At 37.8% G+C, this 17,991-nt stretch overlaps 1 protein-coding gene across 4 annotated transcripts in view; it reads left to right on the plus strand.

Moving 5' to 3' along the window:
• The first annotated feature begins 415 nt into the window (after positions 1 to 415).
• Positions 416 to 17,991, plus strand: part of MTRF1 (mitochondrial translation release factor 1) — a 28,767-nt gene continuing 11,191 nt past the window's right edge. The window contains exons 1-8 of one of the 4 annotated variants that reach the window (XM_045508906.2): positions 416 to 665; positions 793 to 979; positions 2,572 to 2,997; positions 6,932 to 7,023; positions 8,581 to 8,662; positions 8,859 to 8,966; positions 12,381 to 12,553; positions 17,122 to 17,239. In XM_045508906.2, coding sequence (XP_045364862.1) covers positions 2,580 to 2,997; positions 6,932 to 7,023; positions 8,581 to 8,662; positions 8,859 to 8,966; positions 12,381 to 12,553; positions 17,122 to 17,239 — 991 coding nt within the window. In that variant the 5' untranslated portion in view covers positions 416 to 665; positions 793 to 979; positions 2,572 to 2,579. The remainder of the gene's footprint in view (positions 666 to 792; positions 980 to 2,571; positions 2,998 to 6,931; positions 7,024 to 8,580; positions 8,663 to 8,858; positions 8,967 to 12,380; positions 12,554 to 17,121; positions 17,240 to 17,991) is intronic. The other 3 variants (XM_074378253.1, XM_010973284.3, XM_010973286.3) reach the window with 3 other exon arrangements.

Consider the following 17,991-nt stretch of genomic DNA (forward strand, 5'->3'; position numbering starts at 1 on the left):
ATCCCCATTATGATTTTTAAAAACACGAATTTATAGTCCCAATTAATCATAAGGTACTTTCTTAGGCAATGGCAGCTGAAAGTATAGCTATTAACATGCAAAACACAAAACCCTCTAAATTTTTGAATGATGAAAAGCGATCCTTATGTAAAAAAGAATCAGGAATCCCTGCTCTAGTGTCTCCTTATATGAGGAAATTCTCCTGTATCTTGATCTCTTAATCAGAATTGTAGAGATTCTCCCTTCTGGTCTTGCCTGAAACTGTGAAAACCAAAGCTCCACCTTTGGCTTAGGGGGTTGGGGGCGGGGCGCCTGTACGAGGTAAACTACAACTCCCAGGATTCCTTGGTGGGCGTTCCTGGGAGTTGTGGTTCATTCTACACTCGGGCACCGGCACCCCCGCAACTCCCCGGCCCGCGTTGCAACCACATCCTGGGCTCGGACTCTGGGTAAGTACACTGCGTCGGCGCCTCGTGGGCACTTTTCTCGCGTTGTCATTTTTCTCTTTTTGTTACGCACACTCAAGGACTCCAACTCGGGAGAAGAGTCCAGATGGAGGAGAAGGCGGGATCAAGTGTCAACCCGGAAGGAGTGAACCCGGAAGTGAAAGTGGTCCGGTGGTTGTCGGGCTGAAATGTAGTGGATCACAGAGGGTTCCGACCTCAGTAAGGAAACCTAACGTCCTTTTTTTCTTCCTGTTCTTCTTCGTCTTTTTTTTTTTTTTTTTTCTTTAAGGTACTCACAATTCATTTCTCTCTTCTTATCTTTTAAAAGTCTTTTTTCTTTCTCCAGCTCTTTCCCCCCATGGTGCCTCGCTATGGGATCGCTCCTTATGCCGATTTACACAGTGAGGCTTACACGTGCTGCTCTGGTGCGGGGTCAGTGCCACTTCTGACTTGCCGACGCTGAGAGTCGTTCCTAGAGTATCAGAGTAATCCAGTTACTGTGCTGTGTGATGGGGAAGACTTGCTGTTCTCAGGTATAGATAACCCTAGAAAGTAAATGTCTTCGGTTTTATTTAACATTGAGGTTCGTGACCTTGAGAGTTACTCATTCTACTAACTGTCCCTAAAATGGAAATTTAGTTAAAAGTGTTCTAACAAAAATCTTTTAGGCATTTTTTTGTTGTTCTGACATTTTTCAAATGGACACTCCTCTTGTGATGGGTTTGAGACTAGATGTGAAAGACACACGGAAACTCCTGCTGGAGGTCTGTAACATTTGTGGCTACTGGGCATTGGTGCACTCTTCTGCAGTCCTCGTCCGAATGTGATTCATTATGTTAAATTTCATTAGTAGAACTCTGCAAACTTTGAATATTTGAAGAGTCCATTTTGAATATTTTATTTCCTAGGAGATAATGATATCCAAGTTAGCAGACTTATAATGACCACATGAGCTAATAAATGAATGCACCTACCATAGTAGGAACACTGGAGACAATAAAGGTTGATTCTGATCAATTCTGACCCTTATTTCAACTTTGAACCTCAGGATTTTAGGGGCAAAGTATTTTTCTTAGAACGCTTTATCTTTTCACTTTCTTACTCAAAACCATTGTGTATGTGTGTTGTATCTTTTGATTATCTCTGTTAGAGGGACGGAGAACAGATAATTATTGTACACAGCCAATTTCACCTAACTTGTAATTTCTTAAAGTAATTTTTTCCTGATTGTAAAAGTAATATGTGCTGTATGCATAGAAAACTTGGAAAATGAAAAAGTAGGGGGAAAAAAAGAAAGCAAGCAAAAGTCTCCATAATCCCACAACTAGAGATCATTTTATTAACATTTTGGTGTGTTTCTTTTTTAAAAAATAAGGATCTTCCAATAGAATTTATGATGGGATTACGTCTTCATAAACCTATGTATTCCATATACTGTAGAAAAATTTGAAAACCTAATTGAGATTATGTTGTTTTCACTCCTGCTTTTTTCATTTAATATTATGATTTTTTTCCTTTTCATTGGATTTTATACTTAGTCATTAATAAAGTTTTATTTCTTTAGAATCTCAGCTAAAAGGGATGCACCTGTGAAGAGTGATTGCATAATTGGGAATGAAAAACCCTAGTCTCTATCCGACCCAATGAATAATCGTGATTAAGTTACTTGACTTCCTTGGACATCCAGATGCCTAATGTTAAAGAATTAGACAAGAAAATAGTTAATATTTCCTTCAAATTTTAGAAATCTATTAATATATGAGCCACCTAAAGTTTACATGATTATTTCTTACTTTACAGGTGCCTGTTTACACATTCAATTCTAGGTTCTTGATGCTTTCTAGGAAATAACTAATTTAACCCAGTCTATTGACATATTTATCAATTACACTCCTACTCATTTGTCCTAGTTAATTATATATGCTGAGTGGGTGGGAAAAAATGCTATCTTTGTTTATTTTAATATACTTAGAGGCTTGGAGAATTGTTTTCTTTTTGTGGGTTATTGAATTTTGAACTATTTGGAGCTGGCTGAGACAGTGAGCTGAGCAAGATTTCTTGAGGCTTCTCCAGCTTTTATATCCGTGGAGTTGATTTTTTTCAGATTGTGTTTCTTTTGTTTCAGATGCTGAGATGAATCGTCACCTGTATGTTTGGCTTTTTAGACATCCACCTCTTAATGGTCACCGCCAATGCCACGTCCCTCCCCATTCTCATCAGTTTACACAGATACATCTTGATACAAGGCTGTGGGTTTTCAGACGAAACAGGAGTCACACTGTCCATCATCTGTTAAATAAGAATTGGTCCAGGAGATACTGTCGTCAAGATACTAGGTTGCTTTGGAAGCATAAAGCACTACAGAAATACATGGAGGACCTGAGTAAGGAGTACCAAACACTTGATCATTGTCTGCAGCTTATCTCTGCAAGTGAAGGGGATCGAAGGTCCTTGAATCGACGGCATGCTGAGCTGGCACCACTTGCGGCCATTTACAAAGAAATCCAGGAGGCTGAACAAGCCATTGAAGAATTAGAATCAATGTGTAAAAGTAGGTAAAAGATATGTGTGTGTACAAGTACAGGATTGATTTTCTAAGTTAAAGCTTTATTGAACTCAGTCTTTTAACAAACCTACAAGTTATAAGCCCCACACTTGAAAAGGACAGAACTCTGTACTCTGGGTGTTTGAAGTATTTCAGCTACTAAAGAGCAACTGCTAAGAGACTGAGCTCTTCATGGTACTTGCCAAGAAGCTCTAAGGGTCTGGGAAACTTGAATATGCACCTTTTCAGAAGCTTTAATTAGCACTGAATAGATCTTTATCAAGTATTGTCCTAAGTGCTGCAGACCGAGGACACAAAAATACAGTTCGTACCCCCATCAAAAGGCTAATATGGTCTGGATATTATTTTTTCCACCCCAAAAAGAAACCCTGCTTTAGCCATCTCATCCCAATTCCCTCATCCCTACCAGCCCTAGACAACCACCAATTTACCTTCTGTCTCTGTAGCGTTACTTATTTCAGGCATTTTACATAGGTGGAATCATATATACCCTTTGTGACTGACCTTCTTTCACTTAGCATAATATTTTTAAAGTTCACCTATGTCATAGCATGTTTCTGTACTTCATCTCTTTTTATTGCTGAATTATGTCCCATTGCATAGATATACCACATTTTATTTATCCATCCATCAGTTGTTAGATATTGTTTCCACTTCTTTGGTTATTATGAACAATGCTGTTTTGAACATTTGTGTACAAGTTTTTGTGTGGACATAGATTGCTGAGTTGTATGGTAGCTCTATGTTTAACCTTTTGTGGAACTGCAGACTGATTTTCTAAAGTGTCTGTATCATTTTACATTCTATCACCAGCATATGAGGGTTCGAGTTTTTCCACATCCTCACCAACTCTTATTATCTGCCCTTTTGATTTTAGCAATCCTAGTGGGTATGAGGTGGTTTTGATTTGCATTTCCCTGAATGTCTTTTCACCTGCCCATTGGCCGTTTTATATCATCTTTGGATAAATGATTGTTTAGATCCTTTGCCCATTTTTCAGTTGAGCTGTCTTTTCATTTTATTTTGTTCTTTTTTTTTTAATGAGCTGTCTTTTTATTAGTTATAAGAGTTCTTTATATTATAGATACAAGTTCCTTATCAGATGTATGATTTGCCAAAATGTTCTCCCATTCTGTGGGTTGTCCTTTGAAGCACCACAGTTTTTAATTTTGATGAAGTTAAATTTATCTTTTTTTCTCTTGTTACTTGTGTTTTGGTGTCATGTCTAAGAAACTATTGTATAATCTACAGGCCACAAATGTTAACATCTGTTTTTCCTTCCAGGAGTTATATTTTTAGCCTTTACATTTAGATCTTTGATGTATTTGAGTTAATTTTGCATAATTGCCTTAACAGATTTTTTTCTTTTATGAAAAATCTCTAAGATATACAGAAATTGAGAAAAAAGTATAGTGGACTAACTTGGGGTTCATTGTTTCTCCAGATTCTGCTATTGGCCTTACAGATGTTAAGCAGCATAGAGGCCAGTCACAGTTATGCCTGTAAAGTCCTGGATGTCCAAAGCCTTACCTTTTCCCGCCTTCTGTTAGTGGCCCCATGAGGCTTTCACCCACATTAATGAGGATTATTTTTTCTCTCCTGATTAATGCCACTCAAATTTGGAGTTAATTAGTTTTGGGAAAGTTGCTTGCACATTATAGGAGCTTACTAGATGCTTTCTCAATTAAATTGACATAACCTCTTTCAGGTATGGTTGTATCATGTGTATTATTAGTAGGTTGGATTAGATTGTTTCTAAAGCTTTAGCTACAATTCTGTCGTTCCATATAATGATGATAATGGCTGTATTTACTTAGTCTTAGTATGCACCAGGCACTACGTATTTTACAAATATCTCATTTGAATCTTCACAATAACCTTGTGAGGTAGGCGTGATTATTAATAATCCCCATTTTATAGCTGAAGAAACTAAGAGGTTAAAATGCCAAAAGCTGCTTTGCCAATCATTAGAGGAGCAAGGATTTGAACCCAATCAGTGAGATTCCACAGCCCCTGCTCTTATCCACTGCACAGTGTTCCGAAGTCCTTCTGTTCTTTCCACTAGCTTACATCTTCATTATATCTCAGTCATAGATGATTACAATAAAGTCCTAACTTGTGGTCTCGCTTCCAGGCTTTCCTAGTCCAAGTATGACTTTAATTATATTACTCCCCTGCTCAAAACTTCCCCTAGCTCCCATTGCCTATAAATATAGATTACTTGGTTTGGCATTTTAGAGCCTCTGCAGAGCGAGCCCCCTTCTCTCTGTGTAGTATATTAATTCCCTTTGTATATTCTACCTTTCAACCCAAATAGGCAACTTGCCATTCCCTGAATATACTCAGGCCATCCCACGTCTGTGTCTTTAATCATGTTAACCCATCAGTTTCACCTTCTTAAAGGTCAGTCTGCTTACAAAGTATGGCTTGGATATCATATTTTGAATTGGCTTCACTCCCCTCTGTAAAACAAGTCTGATTACCTTTCTCTGTTTCATATTCTGATCCGTTATATAACTGTTTTAACTTTGGTCCCTTCCCCCAAGTTGTCTGTTCATTAAGTACAGGGTCTGTCTCTTACTTGTTTATCTCCTGCAGCACCAAACGTAGGATATAATAGACACTTGAATCTGTTGATACAATGAAATTAAATTAGGCTGGATTTTACAGTTAAGGAAATAATAAGAGGCCACAAAAATAATTTTGTATGATGGCAAATCAAGGTTTTTCCAATACCTTTGACCCAGCAGATATCTACATTGATTGATGTCAGCCTGGTTCCCATTTGAGGCTTATATGCACAAGGTGAGGCCAGTAGGTCGTTATAATTCTGCAACAGATGATTCATAATTAGAATGTAGTTCAGATGGCACCTTGTTTAGGAACCTTTCTTAAAGGTTGAAGTCTGGCTTAGACCACTCTTTGTGCCTTTGTGGCACTGCCCTCACCACATACTGTAATCGTGTGTGTGTGTCTGTCTGTCTTTCCCACCAGACTGAGCCACTTAAGACCTGAACCATGTTTTATCCATCCTTCTGTCCCCAGCAACTAGCAGAGTATTTAGCACATAGCAAGTGTTACATGTTGAAAGCAGGAATGAGTCATAGAATCCCACTGGACCCCGATGACTTCCACGACTGGAGAAGAATGTTGAAGAGCCTTCTCTCCTTTAGAATTACTCTTCATTTCTATTTTCTTCTTTATTATTAAGCATCAAAAATTTCTACCTCATTTAGCAGGTATCACCACTGACCAATGGAGTCTCTAGGCAGCTAAAGCAGTGGAGTCAAAGGTTTTGGGATCTACCATGCTTGGCCACTCTCTCATTGATAGCTTGGTGTGTGAGTTCCATGATTTAACTTCTTGCTTTGAAATGATGTGAAAAGGACCATTGTTTCCATAAAGCAGAGTTTACAAAGATGTGGGGGTTTTTTTGACCCACATGGTGTTTTTAAAAAATATTTACTAGGTATGAACATTTCAAAAGATTTCAAAATTTCAAGAGTTCTTATTTCCAACTTCTCTTGAAAAAAATGGAGGTTCTAGCCATGCTGGTCTACTCACAGTGTGCTGAGTAATGGCTGCCACCTTTAGACAAAAAATGGTCACTCCACTTTAAAATGTAGCTTATTTGGGTTTGTATTTAATTAGTCAGTCCCTTTTAAAACCTGTTTGATTAATCACTGATTTCTGTGATTACTTATAGACATTCAAATCACAAGCTCTTTGGGGCAAGGTTGTACTTCTTTTCATGATGAGTTTTTGAGACATACTTAGCAAATACTTGTTAATTGATGTTCTCTAACTATTCTGTTCTTTTGTATAATCCCTTGCCTTTAAACTGAAATAAAACCTAGTAGGTAGAAATTAGGCAGCTATTTAAATACGTTTACCATTATTTCTGTTGATGGTTTTGTAGGTTTATATAAGCAAGATGAAAAGCAGTTAAAAGAACTTGCATTAGAAGAGAGGCAAACCATTGCTCAGAAAATCAACGTGTTATACAGTGAGGTATGTTTTAAGAGGTAAACTGATCTCAATAGTGTTGATATGAAGGAATACTATTCTCACTAGACTAACTGCTTGGAGTACTCTCCAAACATCAGTTTATTTATTCTCCTGTGATAATTGATAATGTTGAGTTTAGTGCTATAATTTAGTACAGAATGATATTGAAGAGATTGTGATGTCAAAGAAGAAAACACCACCCACACCCCTATACGAAAATATTCCAAAGCTGAATCTATTAACTTCCCAGGCAAGGGAATACATGCTAGTGAGGAAATCTAGTTCAACATGGGGAAAGGGTTGGCGGGGAGCAGTTAAGTCTTAGAAACAGGGAGTGGTTCATGATGATTGGGTTAAGGGTTGAAAATTTGCATTCTGGATAGAATGGAATGAATCCAAGGGTATAGAGACTGGGTTAATACAAGTCTTCATAGCTCAAAGGATGATTTGTCTAAAAGATAATAAAAATACAGTGCTATGTACCATGTTCCCCTTTGTCATATCTGCCATCTTCCTACTTTCAGTCTTTCCTACTCAGAATCCAGAGGGGCTATGGATTCAAAAAGAGGAGTTTTTTGAGGGGCTGAGGAGGATGAGGTGGAGATATCAGATATTTTCTTCACCAATTTAGACAGCTAGTCAAAAGCATATGTAAGATGTCTGACCCTTAGTCTAACAGTCTCTCCCACAGGCTGTAGCATTTCTAGCAGAGGTGGACTGTTTCAGAAATTGTCAGTAGGGAGAGTCGTGACACGTCGGTACTTTCAGTTTGATTTGAAAGACCTTTTAGTAATGATGAAGATAAAGTTGCTTCCCTTTTTTTCCTAAGAGGAAAGTTGGTTACTTTCTTTATTAGAATGCTCTTTTTTTCTCTTGTCACATTGAGAAACTATTCAAGCCTTATCTTGGGAGTCCTCAATATACTCTTTATTTATTTATTTGGAGAGGGGAAGTAATTAGGTTTGTTTGCTTATTTAATGGAGGTACTGGGGATTGAACCGAGGATCTCATGCATGCCAAGCACGTGGTCTACCACTGAGCTATACCCTCGCCCCCCCCAATATACTCTCTAAACAGCAGCTCCACTAAGAAGACAGGGCATGGGCCTGGTGCCCTGTCATCTACAGGAGAGAATGTATGATCATATGTAAAAAATCCTCATTTTCTCCAAATGAAGACAACCAAAGCTTACTTCTTTCATTGGATGAAGGAAGCTACTGTTCAGGACTAATAAGAAGCAAAACCCAAAGAAAATTGAATGAAACACTGGACTTTGATCTAAATGTCTGCATTTTAGAAAATTAAGATAATATGATAACATTGTAGAACGTATCCCCCAACAAGTGAATTCATTGTAAACGTGAATTGCTTACTTATTTTAGGCCTAATTAGGTCTACTTATTAAAGCATTTTAGGACTAGACCTCTTTGGGATGCTATGTGATTTTGTTAATTACTGGTATTTTTTTTAATATTTGGGGGTCTTTTATCTAAGTTCAAGTAATAACAGTATACCATGGAAAATATGCACACTAATACTGTTTTTTTCCCCCTTTTCCAGCTTTTCCAGAGTCTAGTGCCAAAGGAGAAATGTGACAAAAATGATGTTATTTTAGAGGTGACATCTGGAAGAACTACTGGAGGTCAATAAAATAATTTTTTGTAAATGATGTTTGTTTAAAAATACTTAAACATTACCTTGATTTGACACTGTAACTTTAAATATTTGTTAAATGTTTTTCACTTTGGATATAGTCCCCAGCTCCTAAGGGGCTTGTACTGAAGGATGACACTCTTAGAAATTTGTGCTGATTGAATATTTTTGTATTTTCCTCTTAGGTGATATCTGCCAACAGTTTACCCGGGAAATATTTGATATGTACCAGAATTATTCAAGCTATAAACACTGGACATTTGAACTTCTGAATTATACACCAGCTGATTATGGTAGGCGTATCTGAGGGTTTTGTCCATAGAGGATGCTGAAAATTATTTTTCCTCTGATCTTGATTAGAACCACATTGTCCCATTTTTTAAAACATTTGATTTGTATCTACTAAATACTGTGACGTAGGCTTATCAGTCCCAGTGGCTTACTATAGTAGAATTCTTAACTGGGAGGAGAGAGTGGGAGGGAGGGGAGCATCTCCTAGAAGGAGTATCTGAGTTGGAGAACTTTCCCTGTGGAGGATGGATATGTGCCTTGCCTGGAAAATCATTGCTCTGTTGTTCAAAGCCAAGATGTATTAAGGTTTTTACTCTAAAGTATTAATGGTGTGTTAAATGTTTATGGGAATACAGAAAAGGTTAGTCACATGTCTTTATTTTCAAGAAGCTCCCACTCTAATTGGACTGATAAAAACTTATACAACATAAACAGCTACAAATAATGCAAGCCTTTAAACTTTTACGTGCTCGAGTGTGTTAAATCAGAACACCTGATAGTAATTCTCTTTTTGGTTCCATTCTTTTACTCTATTTGGAAGTTTTTGTCTCCTTGGTTACATAAAGATACACTGTAGTAGACACAGGGGTCATGAATTATAATGCAGAGACTGTCAAAGTGGGGAAAGAGGATTAATGTAAGTTAAACAATCAAGGGAAATGGAAACCAGTGTAGAGCATAAGGAAGTCTGTGCTCGGTACAGATTTGAAATACAGCCAGTGGTCAGGAAAGGGAATACCAGTGAGAGAAGAGGGAAGGGGTAACCTGAACAACAGCCTGGTGGTGGGAAAGACCTTGCTGTGTGTGTAGAAGTGAGGAAGCCAGTGAACCCAGAGCATATTTGTGATAAGAAGTAAAAGGAAATAGGTTTGAGTAGATGTTGAACGGCTGTGAAAGCTGAACAGGCCTTGATTGTTAGGGAGCCATTGGAGATTTGTTAATAAAAATATGATTTGATAAACATATTTTTTAAGAGGATATATATTTTAAGAGGATTATTTTGACAACAGTGTGAAGGGTTGATTGAAGAGGCTAGATTCAAGGCAGACTGCAGAGAGGCTGTTGGAGTAATCCAGGTATGACTGAGAGTTAGAATTGGGAGTTGGGAGACAGGTGAGAGACCTTCAGAGGAAAAATGAGCAAAATTTGGCAACCGACAAGAGGAGCTATTCCTTTCCCACTGTGTCCTGTGTGCAGTGTAGGGTATTAGATCCTCACAACCCTGGGATTTGGATATTATCAATCCCATTTTACAGATGAAGATCTAGGTTCAGAGAGTAAGTCGTTAATCCAAGATCACACAGTAAGTAATGGCAAGCCTGGAGTTAAATTTAAGGCTGTCTGATTCAGAACCACACTGCATCCCATCTGTCTACGAGCCCCAGGGAGATGAGCCCCAGGGATCTAGTCTTTCTAGCTGGGAAGATTGCGATAGTCATTCATGCCATCAGATGGAATAGAAATTGGAAGGCAGAGTCCATTGGGGAAGAATAATGCTAGTGGCTTTTGAATTATTATGTGTGTTATTAGAGTGAGCATCCCTTGAGAAATAGCCAGTAAATGCTGAAGTTATGTAACCAGAGCTTTGGCAAGAGAATAGAATTGAGAGTTACTTGATAGCTGTTCGCACAGAGATAATGTCTGATACTGAGAATAAGTGAGGGAGAGTTCATAGAGAGGGAACATTCAGGACACTAAACCTTGGAGAATGGCCACATTTAGAAAGATAGACTCGTTGGCAAAAGAGAAAGAAGAGTCAGATAAGCAGGAAAAAGGGTGAGGCCAGTATAATATTGTGGAAGCAGGAGAGGAGAGAGACAAGAATATAAACAGAAGCAGCAGCATTATGAGAGAATAGTCAGAAATGTCATCTCTGCAATGTGTATTTTGAATTCAACTTTCAATAATGAAAGGAGATGAATTTAATAACAGGAAGAGTGATTCTGAACCAGGCGTGCAGAGCAGCCTAAACAAGAGTTGGGAAACCTTTCTCTTAGATACACTGATAAGTGAGAAAGAAATTATACAGTTAGACCATCACTGAGTTACAACTCCTGTAGTGCATTAAGCATCAAAGACTGTCAAAGCGGGAATGGTATAGCTCAGTGGTAGAGCGCATGCCTAGCATGCGTGAGGTCCTGGGTTCGATCCCCAGCACCTCCAGGAAAAGTAACTAAGTAAACCTAATTACCTCTCCCTGCAAAAAACAAACAAAAGACTGTCAACACCATAAAAAAGAGAGCCCACCAGACATTATGTGTCTTCTGTAGTCTTGCCAAGGAGCTCAAGCTGGCAATCCAGTTTCTGGATCCAGCTGCCCAATGGCAGGCAGTACAGAGGGCAGAGGAACAAGTTGAATGGCACCAAGAGTATGCAATCAGGGAGACCAGACCGTGGGAAATTTCTGTGGGTCAACAGTCCTGGTTTCTCAACAGATAATTGAAGGAAACAAACGAGATGGATGATGAACTTACAGATTGAGAGGTTTGAAAGACATATCAATTTTTTTAAATGGACCAGATTAAACTGTAGTACCTAGGGCAGCACATTAGTTAGTGAAATTATAATGAAGAAGGGAATAAAAGGGTAATGGTTACTCATGAGAAAGAGGGGATTGTAACTAGGAAGGAGCAGATGGGAGGGCCTTCAGGGTGACTGACAAAGTTCTTTTTCTTGATCTTGAACCATATATCTTATTAATGTGGTTTTCTATGTCTGTATATTATTTTTTTTAATTTTCTTTTTTATTATTATTATTTTTTAAATGGAGGTACTGGGGATTGAACCCAGGACCTCATGCATGCTAGCATGTGCTCTACTGCTGAGCCACTAACCTCTCCCCTGTATATTATTTTATAATAAAAAGATTTTTTTAAAAACATGTCCAATAAGAAGCTAGCCTGGGCATCAAGATTATTTTGTGCTTATCTTCCCACTCCACAGATAAGCAAGATCTAAATTTCAATAGATTCTTGAAAACTTGACCTATAGAGTTACTCATCATTATCAAATTACTGTGTTATTGAGCACTGTTTTATATAAGGCACCAAACTAGCCCAAGATTACATAGCATAGTTCAATGCAGAAACACCCCAGGATTCTTTTATTCCTAATACTATTTTTATAAAAGTGAAATTTTTTTACTATATAAAGCTTAGAAACAAAAATATATATATATATTAAAAGTAAAATAAACATGCTGTCATTCTGTTCCCCAGAGATAACCATAAATAACAGTTCAGTATGTTTCCTTTTATATATTCATGCATTTACATTGGGAAGATACAGTCTTGTACCTACTTTATGTTCTCATCTCAGGCTCTGTGCTCACATTCAGGGCTTAGAATAAGGGCACTTACAGTCCTGATCCCTTTGAAAGAAAAATTCATGAATATTCCTGGAATATTTTTTCGTAGGCGGGCTACATCATGCAGCTGCCCGAATTTCCGGTGACAGTGTCTATAAGCATTTGAAGTATGAAGGTGGGATTCACCGAGTTCAGCGAATCCCTGAGGTGGGCCTGTCATCAAGGATGCAGCGTATTCACACGGGAACGATGTCCGTCATTGTCCTCCCACAGCCAGATGAGGTAACCTCTGACATAAAACTCTGTACCGTTGTTTATGAAAATCAGCCGGAAATTTATTGTCTAGGAAAAACTCCTGTGTGTTCTGTGTACTCACAGAATACTTCTCTGCACTCCAGATGTGCGGAGTTCTTTTCCCCCAATTCTCTGCGGACACCACGTGATTGTCTTGCAGTTCAACTCAATTCTGACACCATCTACCTGGAGATAGCGTTAGATCTCACAGGCTAGACTCAGTCCCGCAAGATTGCCTCCCCTCCCACTGCTGAGACCAGTCACAAGGGCAGGTTGTCTCCTGTGTTTCTGACTAACTGGCATTCCATTGCCATGTCATGGGAAGCGCACTGGAGGTTCCCATGACCCCCTCCGTAGGTTCAGTAATTTACTAAAGTGGTTCAGATAGCTCAGGGAAACAGTTCATTTACTAAATCACTGGTTTATTACAAAAGATACAACTCAGGAATAGCCAGGTGGGAGAAACTCATGGGACAAAGTATGTGGGAAGAGGAGCAGAGCTTCCATACCCTCTCCAGGCTCGCCACCTCTCCAGCACCTCCATGTGCTCACCAACCTGGAAGCTCTCCGAACCCTGTGCTTTGGGGATTTTTATGGAGATTTCCATATGTAGACACGTTTGATTAAACCACTGGGCATTGAGGATTCCTTCAACCTCCACTGAAGCGGTGGAGTTGAAGGAGTCGGGTGGAGCTGAAAGTTCCAACCCTCTGGTCAGGTGGTTGGTTCCCCTGGCAACCAGCCCCCATCCAGTGGTTATCTAGGGGCTTTCCAAATATCACCTCGTTAACATAAACTCCAGTGTAGTTGAGAGGGGCTTGTTATGAATAACAAAAGACACCTTTATTGCTTTTATCACTTAGGAAATTCCAAGGGTTTTAGGAGCTCTGTGCTGAGAACTGGACAAAGATCAAATATGTGTTTCTTATTATAAGTCACAGTATCACAATTAAGTAATATCTAGTCCATTTTATACTTTCCTTAGTGATCAAAAAATACTTTTATGGCTTTCTTTTTTTTTTTTTTTTAACCAGGACCCTGTCAGGTTTCACTCATTGCAGTTAGTTGTTATATCTCTTTAAGTCTGAAACAGTCTCCCAACCTATTTTTTTTTTTTTTCAAATGATACTGACTTTTTGAAGGGTCTAAACCATTTGTCTTATAGAATGTTCCACGTGCTGGATTCTTCTGATTGTTTCCTCATAATGCGTTTTAACTTGTTCCTTTATCCCCTGTATTGCATTGAAAGTCATATTTAAATGTTCCATTCTATCCGGGTTACACGTTTGGAGCAAAGGATAGTTTTCAGATATAGTTACAGTCATGTTGCATCTTGTCAGAAGTCACAGAATATCAGATTGTACCACTTTTAGTGAGGCTTAGTTTAAGCATTTAATTAAGGTAGTGACCACAGCAATATCTCCATTGTGAAAGTATATTTTTCCCTTCGTAATTTCTAAGTAATCTCTAGGGTAATATATCCTGTTCCCAATAAATTTTCTTCCGTGGTTTTAACATCCATTAGTAATCTTTGCCTGAATGAGTTATTTATTTGGGGGTTGCAGGAGGGTGATTTTCTAATTCTGTCATTCTTTCTTAACTGGCCTTCTTTTCTGTAAAGAACTTTCCTCCCCACTACCTTCTCTCCTTTCTCGTTGCTGTCTTTCTCTTTGACTTTACCTCATTATAAACTCATATATTGAATTTCATATATTGACCTCATTATAGACTTATGGATTTATTTGTTAAATTCAGTGAGTTATAATCACTATTTTCTTTCTTTTTTGAAAAATTGTGGTATAGTGGGGAGGGTACAGCTCAAGTGGTAGAGTGCATGCTTAGCAAGCACAAGGTCCTAGGTTCAATCCACAGTACCTCCTCTAAAAATAAATAAATAAATAAGTAAATAAATAGACCTAATTACCTCCCTCCCCCCACCAAATAAATAAATAAATAAAATAAAAATAAATTTTAAATTCTGGTAGAATTGACTTACAATATTATATTTAAGTGTACAACCTAATGATTCACAATTTTTAAAGGTTATACTTGGTTTATAGTTATTATAGTTATTATAAAACATTGGCTATATTCCCTGTGCTGTGCAATATATCCTTGTGGCTCATTCATTTTATACGTAGTAGTTTGTACCTCTTAACACTCTACCCCTATTTTTTCCCTCCCTCCTACCCTCTCCCCACTGGTAACCACTGGTTTGTTCTCTGTATCTGAGTCTATTTCTTTTTTGTTATATTCACCAGTTTGTTTTATTTTTTAGATTCCACATATAAGTGATATCATAAAGTATTTGTCTTTCTCTGTTTGACTTATTTCTCTAAGCATAATATCCTCCAAGTCAGTCCATGTTGTTGTGGCTGGCAAAATTTCATTCTTTTTTATGGCTTAGTAATATTCCATTGTGCGTGTATGTGCACACACACACATATAAATAACACATCTTACCTATTCCCTTGTTATCTTCATATTCTTGAAAATTAAACTCAGTTAGTGAAGCTTCATTCCATAAAAGAATAGGGTCTTGTTCTCTTAACTGACATTTAAAATTCTTTGTATATTATTAAGTCACTGTTTCTATGTTCAGAATTCCCCAAAAGTCATTAGATAATTTCTTTAACATTTGGGAGACTGTAACATATAATATTGACATATTTGTTACCTACCTACTTAATATACTGCAAACACAAGAAATGGGAAATTACTCTTTTTAAAAAAAAATTTTTTTAAGGGGGAGATAATTAGGTTTATTTACTTATTTTTTTAATGGAGATACTGGGGATTGAACCCAAAACCTAGTGCATGCTAGGCATGTACTCTACCACTGAGCTATACCCTCCCCCAGAAATTACTCTTCATCTCTGTAGTATTTATTGAAATTTTAAGTTAGCCAATACTAGCATATTTCTATATAAAGCTATATAATTTTTGCACTGTATAATCTTTTTCTTCATCATATGGTACTCATTTTAGAGGAAACAGAAGAGCAATCAGCTAAGTTGTTTATTAGATTCTAACCTTGACTCTGTTATTGGTGTACTTTCTAAGGAGAAAAGTCAAACTTACTGTTTGTCATTCATACAAATAAATGATAAATGTGGAATAAAATATTAGGTCTCCTCTCAAAAACAGCATATTTTGTATATATTTGTCTATTTGTGTGTGTGTGTGTATGTGTGTGTATGTGTGTATATATATATGTATATATATATATATATATATATATATATATATATATATATATGAAAATTTTCTAAGACTGTCATAATGAACTATCACAAACTTAGAGACTTAAAACAACAGAAATCTATTCTCTCACAATTCTAGAGTCCAGAAATCCAAAATCAAGGTATTGGTAGGGCCATGATCCCTACAAAGGTTCTGGGGGAGGATCCTCCCTTGCCTCTTCAGCTTCTGGTGTCTGTGTGTGTCCCTTGGCTTGAAGCTGCACAGCTCTAATCTCTGCCTCTGAATTTCCATGGTCTTCTCTTCTCTCTTCTCTGAATGTCTTGTTTGAGGACACTTGTCATTGGATTTAGAGCCTAACTGAATAATCCAAGGTGATCACATCTTAACTCAATTACATCTGCAAAGACCCTTTTCCCAGATAAGGTAGTGGTTAGAACAGAACGTACCTTTTTGGGTGCCTTCATTCAGTCCACTAATAAGCACACACACACACACAGGATTCTCATTATTCACAATAATTATATTCTATAAAGTCACAGTGAAGGCTGATGTAGTGAATACCAAACCATTTATTCTAGGGGAACTATATATACATATCCCACTTAGATTATAATCTTAAATCCTAGAAACAACCTATACTGGTACATTCTCTTGTCTTTATTTTACAAGAGAGAAAATGGTGTTCAGAAGTGTTAAGTGACTTGCCTGAGGCCACCTTGCTAACAGGTGCCGTAGCTGAAAAGTCAAACCATGTCCCACTGGCCCCAGAGCCGGCGCGTCTTGCACTGCGCTGCCCTGTCCCTCCTGTCTTCATCCTCTGCTCATCTCTGCAGGAGCTGAAACAAGAAAGCCGAGAGTCACTTTGTTCCACCTCACTGGGAACATGTACTTGTAGAGTGACTTGAATTTTTTGCTGCTCTGCATATGTCTGCAAATGCTCTGACAGTGCTACCATAATTGATCTGAGGGAACAAATACATTTAAGCTAGTAGGTGTACTTGCAAATACAGAATCAGGGAATAATGAGAATCAACTTTATATATACACACATACTTTTTTTTTTAAAATATATTTTGTATCTAGTGTAACTTTGTGGGATGATGGATGGTGAAACTTTGGAAAGATTACATAACTCAGTGATCTCGTAGCTTTGTAAATCAGTGTTAAAAATGACGTCCATTGGAACAGGGAGTTTATGGTTCTTTCTTTGGTGTAAGTTATTTCACCTCTTAGTCACAACGGCTATGACTTAACATGAAACAGAACAGTTTATTTGAAAAATGTGGGAATAACTTCAATATTAAAGTATTTCTTGAGTGTAGAATTGACTCATGCTATACTTTTTGCTCCAGGTAGATGTGAAAGTGGACCCCAAGGATTTGCGAATAGATACATTTCGAGCCAAAGGAGCAGGAGGGCAGCATGTTAATACAACTGACAGTGCTGTCAGGCTTGTCCATGTCCCCACAGGTAAGCAGATCCTTTTCCTTTGTACTTTCACCCTTTTTTTTTTTTCATATCTTATAAAACTATTCATGACTTAGAAATACTCTTATGTTGGTGTCTGGTTTCTTACACAAACCCTTTAAAGATGACATTGGAGTCATGGATCTGAGGTCCCCAATGTGTTCATATTCCCTTCTGTTTGGAAAAGGTACCTCCTTGGCTGTATGTATATATTTAAGAGTGAGGTTCTAAAAGCTCTGAGCGCACGGGTGCTACTTATCCACTAACAAGTTTCGACTGTAGGCCAGGTAGGTCATTAAGCAGGCTTCACCTGCCTCCTCTGCTGAGTCGTTCGCCATTCTTCCATCCACTTTCTGTCTTTATACACTGTGTTGGGAGACTTTACACATCATTTCATTTTACTTCAGATGGAGTTTGTGTTTCTGTTCTTGTTGTTTTAGTTGTGATTTTTAAAAGAAAGAGAACTCCAGGCAAGTACCTGGAAGACGTGAGCAAGTTGGTGCCTCAGCCCAAACACATGGCTGTAATAAGGCAGTCAAGAAATAAGTTTCAACCAGTAGAGGGGAAGTCTACTTAAAGTATTAGCTGGTGTAGATTGTAGCTTATTTAGACAGAGAGAAAACATAGTTTGGAGAGTAGAATTGTATGGAAAATTTTTAAATCTCCAGCAAACTAGTTACTGCTGTATCAGTGCAGCTGGCCTATCCTAAGAAGGTTTTTGGGTTTTGTGATTCAAAAAGTACCTTTCATTTCTG

Source organism: Camelus bactrianus, chromosome 14, assembly GCF_048773025.1.
Source record: "Camelus bactrianus isolate YW-2024 breed Bactrian camel chromosome 14, ASM4877302v1, whole genome shotgun sequence".
Lineage (NCBI taxonomy): Eukaryota > Metazoa > Chordata > Mammalia > Artiodactyla > Camelidae > Camelus > Camelus bactrianus.